This window comes from Electrona antarctica (genome assembly GCF_951216825.1).
Source record: "Electrona antarctica genome assembly, chromosome: 2".
Classification (NCBI taxonomy): Eukaryota; Metazoa; Chordata; class Actinopteri; order Myctophiformes; family Myctophidae; genus Electrona; species Electrona antarctica.
This window is the reverse complement of record NC_136807.1, coordinates 17,175,989-17,193,285: the sequence shown is the minus strand read 5'-3', so window position 1 is coordinate 17,193,285 and position 17,297 is coordinate 17,175,989. Positions and strand designations below refer to the sequence as shown.

Below are 17,297 nucleotides of genomic sequence, written 5' to 3'. Positions count from 1 at the left end.
TGTTAAACTCCAGCTACACGGGGTACCAGCTCTCACCACTATGTTTCGCAGCTTTAACACTGGCCAGCCTTGCTGGGGGCTTGGTACACACAGTACATGCATACACTTTCCTTAATGATTATATCTGGTTCCAGTATTTATGTATGGTGTATTTTGTCTATTATTACAGTTATCGTAGGGGCCAATTTGTATTGGGGGTGGGGAGGGGGTCATGAGACATGACCAAAGCATTTCGTTGAGAACCCCTGCAGTACAGTTTATACGGATGTGATTTTTAAAATGTATTTTGATCAGTGCTAACCGCTCCCACGTGTGGCTTTGTGTGTGGAATTTGTACAGTACTTTGGAGTAAACAGTTTTTTTTTTTTGTGGCTTTCTCCTTTATTTTATATTTTTTATGGAGGGACAGACAGTAGGCTGACAGGAAATGGGGAGAGAGATGGGGGGGGGGGGGGGGGGGGTGACATGCAGTAAAGGCCTTCAGGATCGGGAGTCTGGTTCTCTGCACCGGTAGCAGCCAGACCGATATGGCAATGGCCTTGCTTCTGTCTGGCAGGCCATGAGACTGAAGACACTTGCTGCCCATTGACTGCTTTCTCCTGCACCCACTCTGCTTGTCTTATGCAGCCAGAGGCAGTCTCTGGTGGCTCATAGTATGGGGTATGGGCTTAGCCTGTTTTGCTTCTTACAGTATCATGGAGTGTCCATGGGCCAGAAGACGTCTTCTTCATCAGTCCTTACATAAAAGCCTGCAGAGCAAACTCCCCCTGGGCAAGAATGAGTGCACACTGCACAGATCATATAAATGCTACTTATGAGTTGTGTCGACCCGAATTTACTCATTGAAAAATCTCCTTGAATGATGATTTTGCAACCCATTTTTTCACCCAAGTGTCAATTATCTAATGTAATCTCCCCTGACAGGGGAGAGTTTCCCCGGCCGGATATAGCGCGTGGAAGGAACACATTATTCCGACCAGTTCCTTTCGCCTCCATCTGTCCAGGGGGAGGTAGTTTAGAGACCAGGATTAATGCATGTTTTTTGTGAGGGTACCTACCCTAGGGGACACGAGGAGAACATGCAAACTCCACACAGAAAGGCCCTTTCACCCACCCTGCCTTGGGTATGGGCACTGATGACGGGGAAGAGAGAACACGCCCCCAGCGCCCACAGCATCCCCACAGCAGGAATCGAACCCAGGACCTTCTAGCTGTGCGGCGACAGCACTACCTACTGTACCACCGAATGGTCGTTTTTAAGAGGTTCAAGTTGCCCTACAGCTGCAATGTTTGTGAGTTTAACGTTGTTTAATACAAGCGATACAATCGATTTGGATCAATGGGCTGTCAATGGAGGGTATTGCAACTCTAGATTCATCCCATTATTAAAAACAAATGTGGTTAAAGCAACTAGTAAGGGACAATATATGCTCCACCTTGAAAGGCAAATCATAAAAGTAAGAATGTTATGATTGCATCAAAACATGTAATAGGCCTATTGATTAAATACTTAAACGTTTAAGGAAAAAACCCTAAAATAAAACAGGAAATACAATGTTTAAACTCAAGAAATCCTATGGCTTATTTGCAGGCACCTGTTGTTCCTTTAGAGCGGTAGTGAGGATTTATTTTTCCTTTAACAAATCAAAGGAGTTGTTTTTTTTACAAATCAAATTGTCAAATGGATTTGTTTTGTTTAAAATTAACTAAGCTTTCCAATCAAGATCATATTTAGACCAATCATGAAAAGTAGCTAAACTTTTGTAGGCATAACGGTTCACTGTCAGCCCAAAACTTGATCAATCTAAAAACTACAAATCCCAGTCAGACTCTCCAAACTCGTCACACAACAAACGAGAGAGAGAAATAACGCAGCTGGTTTGGAGAGACGAGAGGTGGATGCTTTTCAGGACTGGAGAGAGAGAGGGAGGGAGAGAAGAGGCCGATACAGAAGAGAACGAGTCGAGGCTTTTCTCCCGCATGTAAATGGGGGTCAATAACCCGTGGTAGAAGTGAGAAATAAAAGAACGAACATGGTGAAAGACCAGGAGGTTGAGCGGATCGCCAAAAAACTTGACAAAATGGTGCAGAAGAAGAACACGGTGAGTGGATTTGGTCAGTGTGGTATTTTACAAACGTCCCAAAAACAGTCAGGTAAGCATGCAGCAGCATGACGTCCTCTGCTGTGTAGGCTACTGTGTAGAGAGATTTCTAGAAAACAGCGTGGTGGTGTGTTGTTGTGTTTGTACCTGTTCATGGTCTGGACTACCGATGTTTATGCTGTGTCGGCGAAACCCCTTCGTATTTCACATCAAATAACGTCGAGTCGTAATCATTAGTACATTTGATTTGCGCTGGCGTTCTCCCCTGTTAACTCAGTCGCCAGGAAGTAAGCACTCACTGGCTGGGGAGATTGATTTGCCTGCCACACCTTTTATCAATTACCTCGTCATCACCTCCTTGAGTTTAAGCTTTGGCATGTATAGCATACTGATAAAATGTGTCTTGTATCCGGATTATCATACATGAAACACGATGTTTGCGCACAGCTTTTTGTTGTTGACATAATTACTTTAGTAGTGCTGTTATGTACGAGAGAGTAGTATTATTCTCTCTTTCTCTCTCTCTCTCTCTCTCTCTCTCTCTCTGTGTTAGGGGGGATTAGGGGTGCAGCAAAAATGATTGTTTGACAAATGCTGTGAAAACAGTTGGGCCTCAGTCAATGGAAATATTTTTGCATCTCCATTAGTCTCTTTTCTCACCATACTACTAAAGTTGATTTAATTACCATACCACAGAAAAAGAAAAGGTTAGAAAAAAAGTATATCTAGACATTGTTAAGGCCAACAGTGCTGTGTGCAATTAGCCTACTTAGACAAATCTTTCTGGGTTTAAATACTATTATTGTCCATAGAATAATTAATATAATAGGAAAGACCTTCCATAGAGTTAATGAATGACCCCTATGGCTCTAGTATCAATGATATCGACACATCGGTTGGTTGATCGGAGATGATGGGTGGGTGGTGGTGGCTGACTGGCAGTTGAACTAGTATGTGATAAAGTTGAACTAATATGTGGCAATAGTTTCATGATTCCATATCAGAGGATGTTGTACAGTACTACTGAATTCATACCTTAAGGACTTCTAAATACTCTGGTATAACTTTACCACCCAAGAATATACTGTATATGTGCAGCACTGTCACACCTCAGGGGATGACACCAGCCCCTTTCGGGACCCTCGGTTACCGTTTCTGAATTTTGGACGTCGGTACCCCAGGGTCCCTCAGTACTTATTCCACTCTCCATGGGAGACGGATGTACATACCCTCCGTTCACGCCGTGCTGCACTCCGCTTGAGTGTTGGTGAGATGTTTCAAAGATGCATAAAGCGGCTATAGAAGACAACGGAAACGTGGGAGAAATCGCATTAAGCGCCGATGCCGTTAAGTAATTTTTTTGAAGTTTTGGCTGCTCTGAAATTCTCTCTTCCTCACTTCCTTGACTTCCTTATTGACTTCCCATTGTACCGCCTCCCGCACCGAGACTGGCTAGCTGTGCGTCCTAGTTACTGACACAGACACAGAACTGCATGTTCTCCCCGTGTCCCCTAGGGTAGGTACCCTCACAAAAACTGCAGTAATGCAGTAATCCTGGCAAACTTTGTCCCAGAGTAATCTAGTAAGAGAGTGGCAACACTAGCGTTGACTCCCATTGTAACAATGGAATGCGGAAGTGCTCATTCTATCTCAATGGGATAGTTTGGAAATATAGCCCATAGCACACCGCTTTGCGGCGAGATCAAAGCGTGTCGCCACTCTTACTATTCCACTCGGCTTTGTCCTACACAAACGTCAGTGTCTGAGCAAATGGGCATAGTGTATATTAAATTCCCATTGACAATGGAGAATTTTACGTCAGTGTCTGAGCAAATAGGCATACATTACTGTCTATTTTATGTCATGATGATGTATGATAAAAGCGCCCTCACTTCACACAGGTGTGATTTGATTTATTCTAGTTGCACGCCTCGCCTATAGGATCCTGGGAACATGGAATGACCTTGTTAGAAACCCTGAAATTGCCTCTTTCTTAGCCCACTTGAGGCTTCAGCAACATTCAACTGGTTTCAAAGAGCAGTTGAATGTCTTATTCTAATCATCTATTTATTTCACCCACCTCCATGAGTCATCAGTAGGTATAGACACAGCTCAAGGGCACTTCAGACTGTAGCTGCAGCAGAAACTGACCCTGCTGGTTCTCTCCTCTCTTCTCCCCGTTTGTTGCTTGTACTGTGCGTGCGTGCGTGCGTACGTGCGTGCGTGCGTGTGTGTCTGATGTGGCAGTGTTGGTCAAAATCCAACTTTTCTTCCTTTCGGAGCGTCAGTATTCCACACAGGGAATGTTTGTCTCACTCTCTGCAGCTCTGTCTCCCTCTTTCTCTGTGCTTCTCTTCCTTTGTCTGTCAAAATCTACTGGCATCATGACGATACCACTAAGTTGCAAAGCAGTACATCAATCACAGAAATATATTCGTATTAAATTCCCCTCCCCCTTGGATCAGTTTACAGTGCACATGTGCCAGTGCCCCTCTCGCTCTCTGATACACTGTCCTACATCGTCTCATGTTCTTGGAAGTGTAGTTGCTATTATGTTTGTGTTTTGTGTATTCAGTTATTGTCTGTTTATTTGTCCAGGATGGTGCCATTGACCTACTGAGAGAGTTGAAGAACACCAAGATGTCACTAGAGACACTGCAGGTACAGTTTGACACCACCCATCTCTGTCCTCAATAGTACCAGCACAGAACATTCAGCACACCAACAAGATTATGATTTAAGCACCTGGGCCTTTAGGCTCTGTCCATAACTGTAATGCTGGATTCCCAGAAGCTGGAATACCAGTATCCTGTTCCGATTCAGTTTCCCATTGCTTCTTATGATTGGCTCGGCAGCAGATCTAAACCGGAAACACATATGAAGGTGGCTCAGGTTCAAATCTGCTGCCAAGCAAATCAAACCAAGCTAATGACTACAATTTCCATACTGTAAAGCAGCAGCCAGCTACAAATCATGTACCACAAGCGCCACTTTACATTGGAGATGTCTGGCAAAGTGTTATTGTGCGATACGAATCTGAATCATATTTTCTGTATTGTTATGTGTCTCTAAAGAATGACTTATTACATTCAAAAGCATTAAAATAGAAGGCATAGAAGACGTATACCCTTCAAGCTTTTTTTATTTATTTTTATCTCGTCTACAAATTCAATCACAAACAATTACTAGGGTTGAGTGAGATGGTTGGCAGCCGGAATGTAGACGGCACCCGGGTAAGCAGTTTGGGTTAGCGCCCCAGCCTGTGTTCGCTGTGAGGAGGATGCCCAAAACGTGAGGCTTTTAGGAGGGCCAGTCAAGCCGCCTTGCCGGTGGAGCCTGCGGAATCCACCACTCCCGAATGAAGTGTCTGGTGCTGGGAATCTGGTGCAACGCACAGGTCCTGCAGGTGACCCTGGTGAGAGCAGGAGAGGACCTGGTGAGACGTGAATACAATGTTAATTTGTCCAATCTGTATGGTAGAGTATATAGTAGAGTTAATGCAATATTACTTATACAAGTTGGGGACCTTTGACACAATCCTGTTTCTGGTTTGACCTCTCCCCCCTGAGCTCAGCTTGACCACGAGACCCATGTTCAAATCTGGGGTAGAACAGGAAAGTGGCATAATGCAGCTTTCACTTAAGAAACACAGGCTATGGAATGGTTGTAGGTGGAGATGTCCCGATCATGTTTTCTTGCCCCCGATCCGATTCCGATCAAGGTCAAGGTAAACTTTATTGTCCATCAATGACAAACAAAAATACATTACAAAGGAAGACACAACATTACACAATGGCACACATGATGTGGATAATCTAGCCTCACACAGTTACTGCTGTTTCAGAGCCTCGTTCAACATCTTAGTTGATGCTGGTAACGTTTTTTTAAATCTGATGTACTTCCACTTAGGTTCTTTGTATCTTCTCCCAGAGGGCAAAAGTACTAACTCGCCATTTAAAACATGGCTAACATCACTGACGATTTTTTGAGCCTGTTTTAAAGGTGTAGTGAAATGAAAAATACTTTTTTCACACTTTTAGACCATATCCGTGGTCATCATATGGTCATACCTAACAATGGATGCCAAAAAAATGGGAAAATTCTCATTTTTGTGTGTTTTTTATATCAAATGTCCATAAAAATATATTTTTTATTACTTCCTGAAAACAAAAACGTGCTGCGTGATGACGTTTCGAGGCCAACATCGATAAAAGCCAATAAAAATGAAGCTCACCAGTTTAATTCCCCATATCTCCGCATCCGTCCAGCACAGGCTGCACAGCTGCTACTGATTACAGAAATCTTCCGTTTTTATTCCCATTCAAGATAACATCCAGAAAGTGTATTACTCGGTTTCAACTTAATCATCACGCTAAAAATGTATCTGAAACCATTATAGGGTAGAAATAAGCCACATTAAGAGTAAACTGGTAAAGCTGGACGACTATCTGATTTGTAAACAAACATCCACACGCTGTCCTGCGTAGCATAGCTACCCGCCCCTAGCTACCGTCCCATCCCCTGAAGGGATGCGACGCTCTGATTGGTTCAGAAACTTCATAGCGGTGTTTCAACTTGAGACCATCTGAAACTTCAAAATAAAATGTCCACCATTTCCGTTTCACTACGCCTTTAATGTAGCCTGCTCATAAATAGACTGCAGAGAGATCATTTGAACACTTATGCCATATCACGATTCACAATAGTACAATATCCCAAATTAGTCAATATCCAGTCTAATATCATGATATGGATATAATATTGATACTAGGGATGTCCTGATCACGTTTGTTTGATCCCGATCCGATTCTGATCATTTGAAAATGAAGTGATCGGCCCCGATTTCCGATCACGTGATCGAATTGGGATAACCCTAGTTGTAGGTATGATTAACAGAAGGCCAGTGCCAGTTAATCATACCATATCACATCATCTTTCCATGTGCTTGCTCTGTTTGTTGTTGCACAGTATTCTCACCCCCCATGCTGTCCTTCTCTCTGTCTGTTTTTCTTGTCAGTCCACTCGGGTGGGGATGTCAGTGAACGCTGTCAGGAAGCACAGTTCAGAGGAGGAGGTTCAGACCCTGGCCAAGGCCCTCATCAAGTCCTGGAAAAAACTATTGGGTAGGATTGTGTGTGTGCATCACCAATATTTATACTATTATGGTACTGAATGTCAATGTCCCTACAGGAGCTTAAAGTCCAAAAAGGTCCTTTTGAGAAACATTTTACATCTGGTGTGTGATCTCCAACAGATAATTGACTGATGAGGATGCACCTGGCATTGAATGTTTGTCTAATATATAATATCTAGCATCTATAATATCTAGCACCTTACAAATAAAAAGGCATTGGATAGCGTGTGATGATCCAGTGCTTCTTTCCTTTTACCAACATCAGATGGTTCAGAGGAGAAGAAGAAAGAGGGATCCCCTGTGAGGAGGTCATCCACATCCAAGGACGCTGGCAGTGAGAAGAGGTCGGTCTCCCCACTGTCCCTCAGTGATGATGTCACTGCACGGACTGAATGATTCAGCACATCTGTTAGTTTGGTTAACCTTACGTCTTTTGAGATCTCAATTGTACAGTGAAACAAAAAAAAACTTTGGTTCACAATGTAATACAAACTAAAGTGTAATTGAGACACTTCCACACAGTGAAACAATATACTACCATAAAACACAGCACACAGAGTAAAATCCTCAGTGTCCTCATGTGTCCATTTGTAAAGGCCTTGCACACTGAGGCTAATTCATATATAATTGTATAATGTGTATACTATATAACTTATACAGTATACCTTTTCGTGGTCAATCAACGCATTCGAAAACATCTGAAAAAATGACTGTCAAATCCACTATGACAGCAATTTCGTAGTGAGTTTGTGAACACACACATTTTACAGTGCATTCAAATGTAAGATGACCGTACACAGTTAACATGCAGTATCTCCTTTCTCCTCTTCAGCAGTAAGAAGCAGGGGGACCCCCCTCTTACACCCACCTCCCCTACTTGCGCCCCCCGCTTCACCACCTTCCCACCCACCCCAGTCACCACAGACAGCGTCCGCACCAAATGTCGAGATCTACTGGTCAATGCACTACAAACTGATGGTGAGAAGATGGATGTATCACTGCTGTACAGATCCAGATGGGTAGTCCCATCTGTTACCTCCCCTTCCACTGTAGCTCCTACAGATTTCTATAGTTTCAACGCTGTGGATAAATTTAACGACTCGTTTGCTTGAAACAACCTTTTAATGCATTATTTTTGAGTGGTGTAAACCACTCCTACAACTGGCTTTGTTAGTTTACGTGTCTGTCTGTCTGTTCGTACCAAAAAATGAGCATGGTTGCTATGGTCACCCAGTTCACACGGGTGTGATTTCATTACGTCAGACATTACGTCAGACCACAGCTGGGTGTGATTTTTACATTTTTTGACAGCCTGCGCCGACGGGGCTAATAGATGGGGAGACGGACAGACATCATTGATCATACTAAATGATATAGTGTGTGTGCATGTGTGTGTTTCTGCACTGTCATCATGTGACACATGATCTGTATGTGTGCTTTTCAGATGACCATAAGAACATTGGTGCCGACTGTGAGCATTTGGCTTCTCAGATTGAAGAATATATCCTTGATAATGAATCATGGCTCATTTTGTCTGGGAGGTTGTATGCACCCGCTTGGGTGTAGTGTTAATTTAAGTGTGTGTGGATACATTACCAGTATGAAAAGTAACTTCATAGTGTTTGACCTAGTTCTAATGTTACAATAGCTTAGTTAATAGTTAACCTAATATTTCACTTCTGCATAACAGGTTAATGGGGAAGTACCAGAAATAAAACATAGCGAGGTGATTTAGGTGACAATTACAACTTCTGTATTTTTTTATATCCATCATTAACCACTTATTTAAGTATACTACTAGTTGACTGGAGTTGCCAATGAGTCACTCTGTACTAGGCCTCATTCTTTTTTCCGTATACGATAACTATCGGGGGGGGGGGGGGGGGGGGGGGGAGCTCACATCGCCTTGCAATGCGACATGTTGGTGAGCTTGTAGATTTGCTATTTTCAGAGAATGTTAGCCCCAGAATAGGAATCATTTTGTAAACTATTTCTCGACCCTACCACACGCATACATTGCTGTGTATATTGGTCCTTGACTCGCTGTGGTCCACTGATCTTCCAGGAGTTTAAGTCTACAGACGGGAAATATAAAGCTCGTTTGAGGAGTCGGATCTCCAACCTGAAGGATCAGAAGAATCCAGATCTGAGAAGAAATGTCCTGTGTGGAAACATCACGCCTGAACGCATGGCTAACATGTCTGCTGAGGTACCATACTCTGTGTGTCTGCATGTACATGTTTGCATGAAATACTAGCAGACTATGAACAAATGTGCACTGTGTGTGTGTGTGTGTGTGTGTGTGTGTGTGTGTGTGTGTGTGTAGGAGATGGCCAGTGCAGAGTTGAAGCAGATGAGAGAGACGCTGACTAAAGAATCCATCAGGGAACATCAGCTGTCCAAAGAAGGAGGAACAGAGACAGACATGTTTGTCTGCGGCAAGTGTCGGGGAAAGAACTGTACATATACGCAGGTACTTATACTGTAAATGGTGCATTTATATAGCGCCGTTATCCAAGGCGCTTTACATAGATTGTGCATTACATTCACCCATTCACACACACAATCACACACTGATGACAGAGGAAACCATGCAAGGCACCAAGCAGCACATCGGGAGCAATTAGGGGTTTAGTGTCTTGCTCAAGAATACTTCGACTGGCCTGGGCCGTGGCTCAGCGGTCCAGGCACCTTGGCTGGTAATCCAGTCTCTCCCCATTTCCTGTCAGCCTACTGTCTGTCCCTCCATAAAAAAATAAAAATAAAAGGCGAAAGCCACAAAAAAAAAAAAAAAATAATAATAATAATACTTCGACTAACTCTGGGGGAGCCCAGGTTCGAACTGGCAACCTTGCGCCGGCCACTCTACCCCTGAGCCACCGCCGTATACTGTACACACACGTATAGGGACATGCATGGCCCCAGAACTGTCAAGACTTTTAAACTGTCAACCAAAACCATTCAACGACCAACAGATCAACAATCGTGTGCGTGTGTGTTTGTGTGGAATTTAAGGTGCAGACACGCAGTGCTGATGAGCCTATGACCACCTATGTACTGTGCAATGGATGTGGAAACCGATGGAAGGTAAAACATACACACTTGTATGCACTATAGATTAGATACACATTCCTACAAAGTATACTACTTGGCACCATATGTATGCTACATTCTACATTTGACCCTGTACACAATACAATACTGCTAAACATAAGACTGGAAAACTGAATTGGATTTTCTGGCACAGTCCTTCATTGGTTCATATCTCAAGCTCCTCAGAACTATTTTTCTCCATTGGCAACTGCATCAAATGAAAAGCCATGACATACTATGTCATAGTAATTCATTTGGATTTCCATAATAAGGAGTTAACCAAGGTCGAATACTTGGACCTCACCTGTAACTTTTACAAGGTCCCCATAGACCAAATTATATATATAAAACACTTACTGTAATTGTGCAGATGACACTCAAATTTAAATGGCTCTTATGCTCACTGACTGTGGGTGTTGGTGCCATGATACCACTAGATGGCAGCAGACATTCAAGTTTGGCATCCTGCTCCCTATGCCTTTTTCCTCTCAGTTGGAAAACAACAACACTCACAGCTACAACAGCAAAACACAGAGTACTTATATGGATCATTGGTTTCTACCCACGTCTGCCTCTTATCCTCATCTCTTCCCTTTGATTACATCTCAACAACCTCATTGCCCTTCTCCTCTCCTTCCCCTCACCTCTCATTCTCCTACTCTGCTCAAGCTCTCTCTCTCTCTCTCTCTCTCTCTCTCTCTCTCTCTCTCTCTGCATTGTGGTTCTGTGAGTGCTACCCTTATTTAGCAGTTAGCTGTGCTCTAGGTCAAGGTGAATGGGACTCATCTGAGGAATTACTGCTTTGTAGGAAGTTTGTTGTGTTGTATAAGCACTTGGCACTGAGCCCATCGCTGAAACTCCTAAACTCTGTGGGAAACAACGTTTTTCCTATTTCCACCTGCATGTTGCTGACATGCTTAAATGCAGACACAACCAGACACAACCAGCCTCCCATATCTATCACATTACCGGCATGTGGCTGACATGCTTGAACCACTTACGTGCCGTCACTATTTTGGGCATGTCATTATAGGCATAAATGTTACATAATTTGCAACAATTTAAAAAAAAATGGCCCCAAAAAATGTTGATCTACAAGTTCACAATATGGATGCTATGCATAGTGAGCTTGTAGATGTACTATTTTCGCTATTTGTTGTACGACAAAGTACATAGAGTAGGGATTTAAGTGGTGAATGTAGACCACCAAGACCAGCTTCTCTAGTGTTTTTACATCACATAAATATTTACAAGCAACCAAGAGTCGAGTTCAAATGTCAAGTTCTCTGTCTCCTGAGACCTTGCTTTTCATGTCTATTTTTCATGTCTATAGAGCGTCGCAGTCCCGCCTCCTACCCTGGACCAGGAAATGAAACCCAATGCATTTTCCTCATAGACATTTCTTAAAGTATTTATTTAAAGACGGTTACAAAGCCAACTCGAGTCGTGACAACTCATGACAACACAAACAATATTTTGGACCAAACAAATAATTACAAAGAAGAAAAACAACAAAAAGTGTTGTAACCTGCCGTTTTTCTTCTTCTTTCTAATTATTTGTTTGGTCCAAAATATTGTTTGTGTTGTCATGCGTTGTCACGACTCGAGTTGGCTTTGTCCGCGGCGTAACCGTCTTTAAATAAATACTTTAAGAAATGTCTATGAGAATAATGCATTGGATTTCATTTCCTGGTCCAGGGCTAGGATCCAGGGTAGGAGGCGGGACTGCGACGCTCTATTCTGCCCAACTAAAAAAAATACAATTGTCTGTAACTTGTCCTAACAAGATGAGTTTCTGCTGTAGAATGTAGCAATGTTGACCAACTGGTGAGTGTCTTGGAAGTTATTTTTGGGAACAATAACTTGTATTGTGTTTAAATGTTTGATCTTTAAAGTATAACTTATTTTTTTGTATTCTCCCCCCCCCCCCCCCCTCTCTCTAGTTCTGTTGAAGAAAGGTGTGGATATCACTTGCATCATGAGACAACTTGACTTTAGTTGAATTTTCTTTCAGTTAAACTTTTTAGTTTAGTTTGTTTTATTTTGTATATTTTTATACACATAATCATGAGTTTGTAATATATTTGGAGCCAGTTGTGTGCTATAATATAACCTATATATAACTTTTTTGTACAATGCACTTAATTCTTAACTCATCTTTCATTCATTCTGTACCAGTATTGCTGCTGGTACATAAAATCTTTGGAACTTCCATTTTGCTGTGTTTACTTTTGAATGTAACTCTAAAATGTCTTTATTTGACATGAATCAGTCTTGAGCTATTGAAAATGGTTCAAACTGCTTTGTGTAAATAAAAAGGAAATAATGCATCAATAACTAATTCAGCTTGTTTCTTTTTTTATGCACTGTAGTGTGTTCTAATGATCTGGAGGTTATTACTGTATTCCATGTTAGATGTAGAGCTCTGAAAACGGCTGGGGTTGAAGTTGAAGTCTGTCATTCATGGAAAAATTACAGGATTAGGTAAAGACGAGTTCACTTACACACAGACGGCATACGCACACACTTTATCCGCGTACAGAAATTATGTACACATGCACACAAAGGGTGACTGACGTATATTATGACCAGCTCGTACAGGCACATGCACAGTTCCTTTGTAAACAGTTGAGATAGAAGGCTGTTAAGGGTCAAGTTGTATTACGTTGCCTCACACAGCAGCAGGTATTGTGCTTTTAAGGACCTGACTAGCATTTCTAGCATGTCAGTCTGGCTTAGCCAGACAATCGGAGAGAGAACTGCCTTGTCTGACATCTAAATTAAATCAAAGGGCTAAAATGGTTGAAATAATTTGGAAATAGAAACGACTCAGAACAAAGGCATTATTTCATGTTGGATTGGTTTTCATAACATTGGGTGTAGGTTTGTTACTATGGGTGTAACGATACATTTAACAGCGATATGATGCGTATCACGATACATGGTTGACGATACGATACATGAATGATATTGGTTCATTCTGGCGATACAATTCAATGATTTGAAATTTTGGTGTGACTCCGGTGTGCAGCAAAGCACAAGTATTCACTACATTAAATTCCAGTTGAGCATCCTGAGCTCACCCTCGCATCTTTGCACATCCCCTGCTATGCTGTGGTGTGTCACATAACGGGTGTTTGTGCGCACAAACACAAGCCCAAAATGTGTGTCTGGTTGCCTAGAGACGAGGCAGCCAATCAGAAAGACAGGTGACTACGGCAGCCAATGAAATGATAAGTTGCCACTACCAACCTGATAGATTGTAGATCAGCCTGCTTCACAGTGTTAGGCCTACCACTACATTTTAAGAGTACTACATGGGAAAATAACATTCAATATCCAAGTTACTGATTACTGCGTTTACTTTCCAAGGATACTAGAGTGAATATTACACATACACATTCTCTACGGTTTCAAGGCAAACATGGTGAGGATTACATTTATCACAAATAACCAATAAAATGCAACATATGCAATCATAAACAAACTGAACCAAGTCCGGCTTGAGTTGTTGCTGCTGCCAAACAATAACTTATTCTTTTTGTTTTACGGCAGTTGGCAACCAGTTTATGGTGCGCCAAACAATAACTGAATGGACACGCCGTTTATATAGCTGGCCACTAATGGGAAGTGAACATTGGGGAGTGAGTGACCGCAGGTGGCCAGGAGGAGGGTTGCTGTCTAGGACGACTCTTTTCTACAGTGACTGTATAGTATTCTGTATGTAAATGCAAATAGTCAGTAGATAAGTACATACAGTACAGTACCTATTGGCGAATAGTGACAAAGCCCTTACAGAATGCACTGGAGTCTATGGGCATAATTGTCTCATGAACCATGTGAACGGCACTGTTTTCTACCCCCTCAATGAGGCAACTCTCAATAGAAGGCTCTGGGTAGCCCTAAAGGGAAAAGTCATGGAAGAACTCTCAAGAACTCTGGTGAAGAAGAAGAAGAAAAGGGAGCTCCACCCCTTTGTTGCTTGGCCTAATTATTATCTTGTGTGCCAACAACAGAGAGGTAGTTGAGGTCACGACAGCAGACATGTTGGTACTGAACAGAAAACAGCAGAAAAACCTTGTCCACTGTTTGTTATGACAACAACACTGATCTATTTCTATACTTGACAGAGAGAGAGAGGGAAATAAAGAAGAGAACAAAGAGGGAGGGGCGGCAGAGCGAAAGCAAGGGATAAAGAACAAAGTTGGGAAGAAGACAGCTGGGGTTAAGAGAAAAATACCTTAATCTCAACTATGTTATATTCACTATGGGGTTTCCCAGCCCTCGGCTATGACAGAGCAAAAATGTGAATATTGTGTTTTGATTAATTATGTCTGTACGGAGAATGAACAAGAGAGAAAGAACAAGGTACAGGTTAGGAAGATGATAAAGGTAGGGTACAGAGAGAACAAGAGAGAGAGAGTGAGTGAGTTTGATGAATGACATGACAGCAGCTCTGCAACATGTTCCCTAGACAGACAGTGGAAAGAAATAAGAGGAGAGATAGAGTGCTGTACTGTACAGAAGATTAAGAGAAACGGGATAACGAAGAGTTCAAGCAAACTGGCAGTGGCTTAAGTACTGAAGAGCAGGCAGCCTTCTGGGACCAGGGCAAGTTCCGACCAGTCATTGGTCCGACAACGACAACCTACCTCAAACCCTTACCTAACCATAACCGCAAGCAGCGCATGTTCGCCAACCTTAATGCATGTTCAACCATAATCCGGTCACCAACCTTAACGCATATTCGCCAATCATAATCCGGTCACCAACCATAATCCAGTCGTTTTCCGCATGTCGGACCAATGACTGGGTCCGTCATGGGGATGGAACAGTTCCCTGTCCCTGTCCCTGGCTGTCAAAGTGTCCTTGAGCAAGATATACTGAAGCGATGAGCAGGTTGATTTTCTCCATCTTGATCACTCATTGTAGTAAATCGTTTTGGATAAAGTGTTACGACCCGGCCTAGGGGTCACTAGGTCACCAGGTGTGTCACAAACATATGGACTCCCTCCTTCCTGGCCCCCAAACAGCGAACTTACCACACCAGCTTTAAACACCAGTTTAACATCCCTGAACATAAAATCCTAATCAAGAACAAAACAAAATTATTATTACCTTTAAAACACAACCACCCATCTAGTGCCAAGGACCATGTTAACCCTAGAAAATCTAAAAACACTGAAAACACAGAGGACTGGTGCAGTTGGTGGTTTGGTTGGTCAGGAGGAAGACATCTGTGGTGTTGGAGACAGGCAGCTTTGTAGTGGAGTCCACCAACACAGGAGCCAGTCACCAGCAGGGTCCACCTATCTACAGTAGTAGCAAAGTAGCCAACCGCTCATCAGACACCACTTACAGTAATCAATGAGCCACACACACATTACTATTCAATCACACACACCAATGAGGGGAGAAGACATGCACAGGACAACACCACACAGAAAAATACAATAAAAGGCTGATAATAAAATAATAATTTCACTTGATAGTATCAAGTGAAGATAGACAGGAAAGAGGGAGAGAGAGAAGGGAAGAGACATGCAGCAAAGGTCATCATGAACGGGACTCGACACACTGTCAGGCCAAAGCCTATATGTGGCATGCGCCTGGACCACTTGGCCAGCAGGCGCCCTGGAGGTGTAAATCTTGTAGTCCTGCAGTCAGGCGTCTTCTTTGTCACTGCGTAATCACTGTCTGATTGGAGATTACGTCTGGCATTCACACATTCATGCGTGCACATGCACACATACACACAGGCATGCATGGCCACATGAATACTAACATGAACTGTATGTAGTATGGTGCACAGTAAAACACAGTGTTCATTTACTACTCTTTGATTTATATTTCGTTCTCTTTTGTACACTTTTTTGTGACTATAAAATCTTCCACATACTTTGTGTGAGAAATATAGCCTCTGAGATGTAGTGGAGTACAAGTAAAAGTACTGAAAATTGTTAATACTCCATTAAAGTAAACAATATACCACAGAGTATGTACTTTGTATCTTTACACCACTGAGCTAAAGCCATATTTCCCCTCTGGCTTGCTCAGTACGGCAGCTCTCTGCTGAGAGTGTGATCAGTGCAGCTAAAGGGAAGAAGACAACAGCCTTCATGCCACCTTGCCTGCAAGGCTGCAAGTATGCAAGAGCTCAAGTGCAGCAAGTCTGAGCAGACTGCCGCCCCCAATACTGTATATAATAACTTATATACGTACGTATATGTACACTTATACAGATGACTATCGACTAGATGACCAGAAGGAAGAACTGCACCTAAAGTCACACCGGTTGCACCCTGGGCACAATATACGCTTTAGAGTGCATAGCTGACATTTGGCGGAAGTAGCGGGATCTTGGCGGAAGTACCGCTCAAGGAAATGACGTTGACGCTTTACAAATCTGTTTACATTCTTCGTGAATGAAACAAGTGTTGTGATTAGTCAAAAGAATAGTGTATCCGGGGGAAATATATCTGATGGATGTTCCGTCCCAACATTTCCGCCTATGCACTCTCTGCCTTATATTGTGACCAGGCGTTTCTCTTCGCAGATTAGTAAGGCTGGGGCCGAGGCTACACTGGTTGGGACTGGGATTGCAATATATTTTGAGCGGCTGTTGAATTCATGCAGTCGTGAACAGAGTTGTTATTTGGTACAGTATAGGCAAACAGTGAATTTCAACCAATACACTTCTAAAATGTTTGCGTTACAGTGCATCCATAAAGTAATTTGATAGAAATATGAATATGCTGTTTTTGCAATAAAACAAAATCACACACACACACACACACACACACGCACACACAGAAGACAAAAATGACAAAATCAATTAAACTCTTGTCACTGTTTGCTGTTTATATGTACAATTAATATCATAGTTTTTAACAAAATATAAAATAAATAACATTAATATTAATACTAAGAGAAATGCATTCTTAGTGACCAGTCTGGTTAAGACTGAG

The 17,297-nt window shown here is 42.4% G+C and overlaps 3 protein-coding genes across 7 annotated transcripts in view; 1 reads left to right on the top strand and 2 right to left on the bottom strand.

Annotated features, from left to right (window-relative positions):
• Window positions 1-2,388, bottom strand: part of LOC306942639 (KICSTOR subunit 2-like) — a 31,035-nt gene extending 28,647 nt beyond the window's left edge. Inside the window, exon 1 of the mRNA XM_079528647.1 lies at window positions 2,250-2,388. The gene's annotated coding sequence lies outside the window, so the exon portion shown is untranslated. The remainder of the gene's footprint in view (window positions 1-2,249) is intronic.
• tcea2 (transcription elongation factor A (SII), 2) lies at window positions 1,862-12,670 on the top strand. Of its 2 annotated transcripts, none has more exons than XM_079528666.1 (10): window positions 1,862-2,102; window positions 4,701-4,763; window positions 7,120-7,225; window positions 7,502-7,580; window positions 8,072-8,214; window positions 8,681-8,737; window positions 9,291-9,445; window positions 9,563-9,709; window positions 10,252-10,323; window positions 12,273-12,670. In XM_079528666.1, the coding sequence occupies exons 1-10, from the start codon at window positions 2,034-2,036 to the stop codon at window positions 12,279-12,281; spliced, it is 900 nt and encodes a 299-aa protein (XP_079384792.1). In that variant the 5' UTR covers window positions 1,862-2,033; the 3' UTR covers window positions 12,282-12,670. The 2 variants fall into 2 exon arrangements, with proteins under 2 accessions (XP_079384792.1, XP_079384791.1); XM_079528665.1 differs by having other exon boundaries at window positions 8,069-8,214.
• A 4,502-nt stretch (window positions 12,671-17,172) lies between these two features.
• Window positions 17,173-17,297, bottom strand: part of rgs19 (regulator of G protein signaling 19) — a 22,686-nt gene continuing 22,561 nt past the window's right edge. For all 4 annotated transcript variants that reach the window (XR_013792373.1, XM_079529472.1, XM_079529473.1 and 1 more), the window contains one exon: window positions 17,173-17,297. This exon is cut by the window's right edge. The gene's annotated coding sequence lies outside the window, so the exon portion shown is untranslated.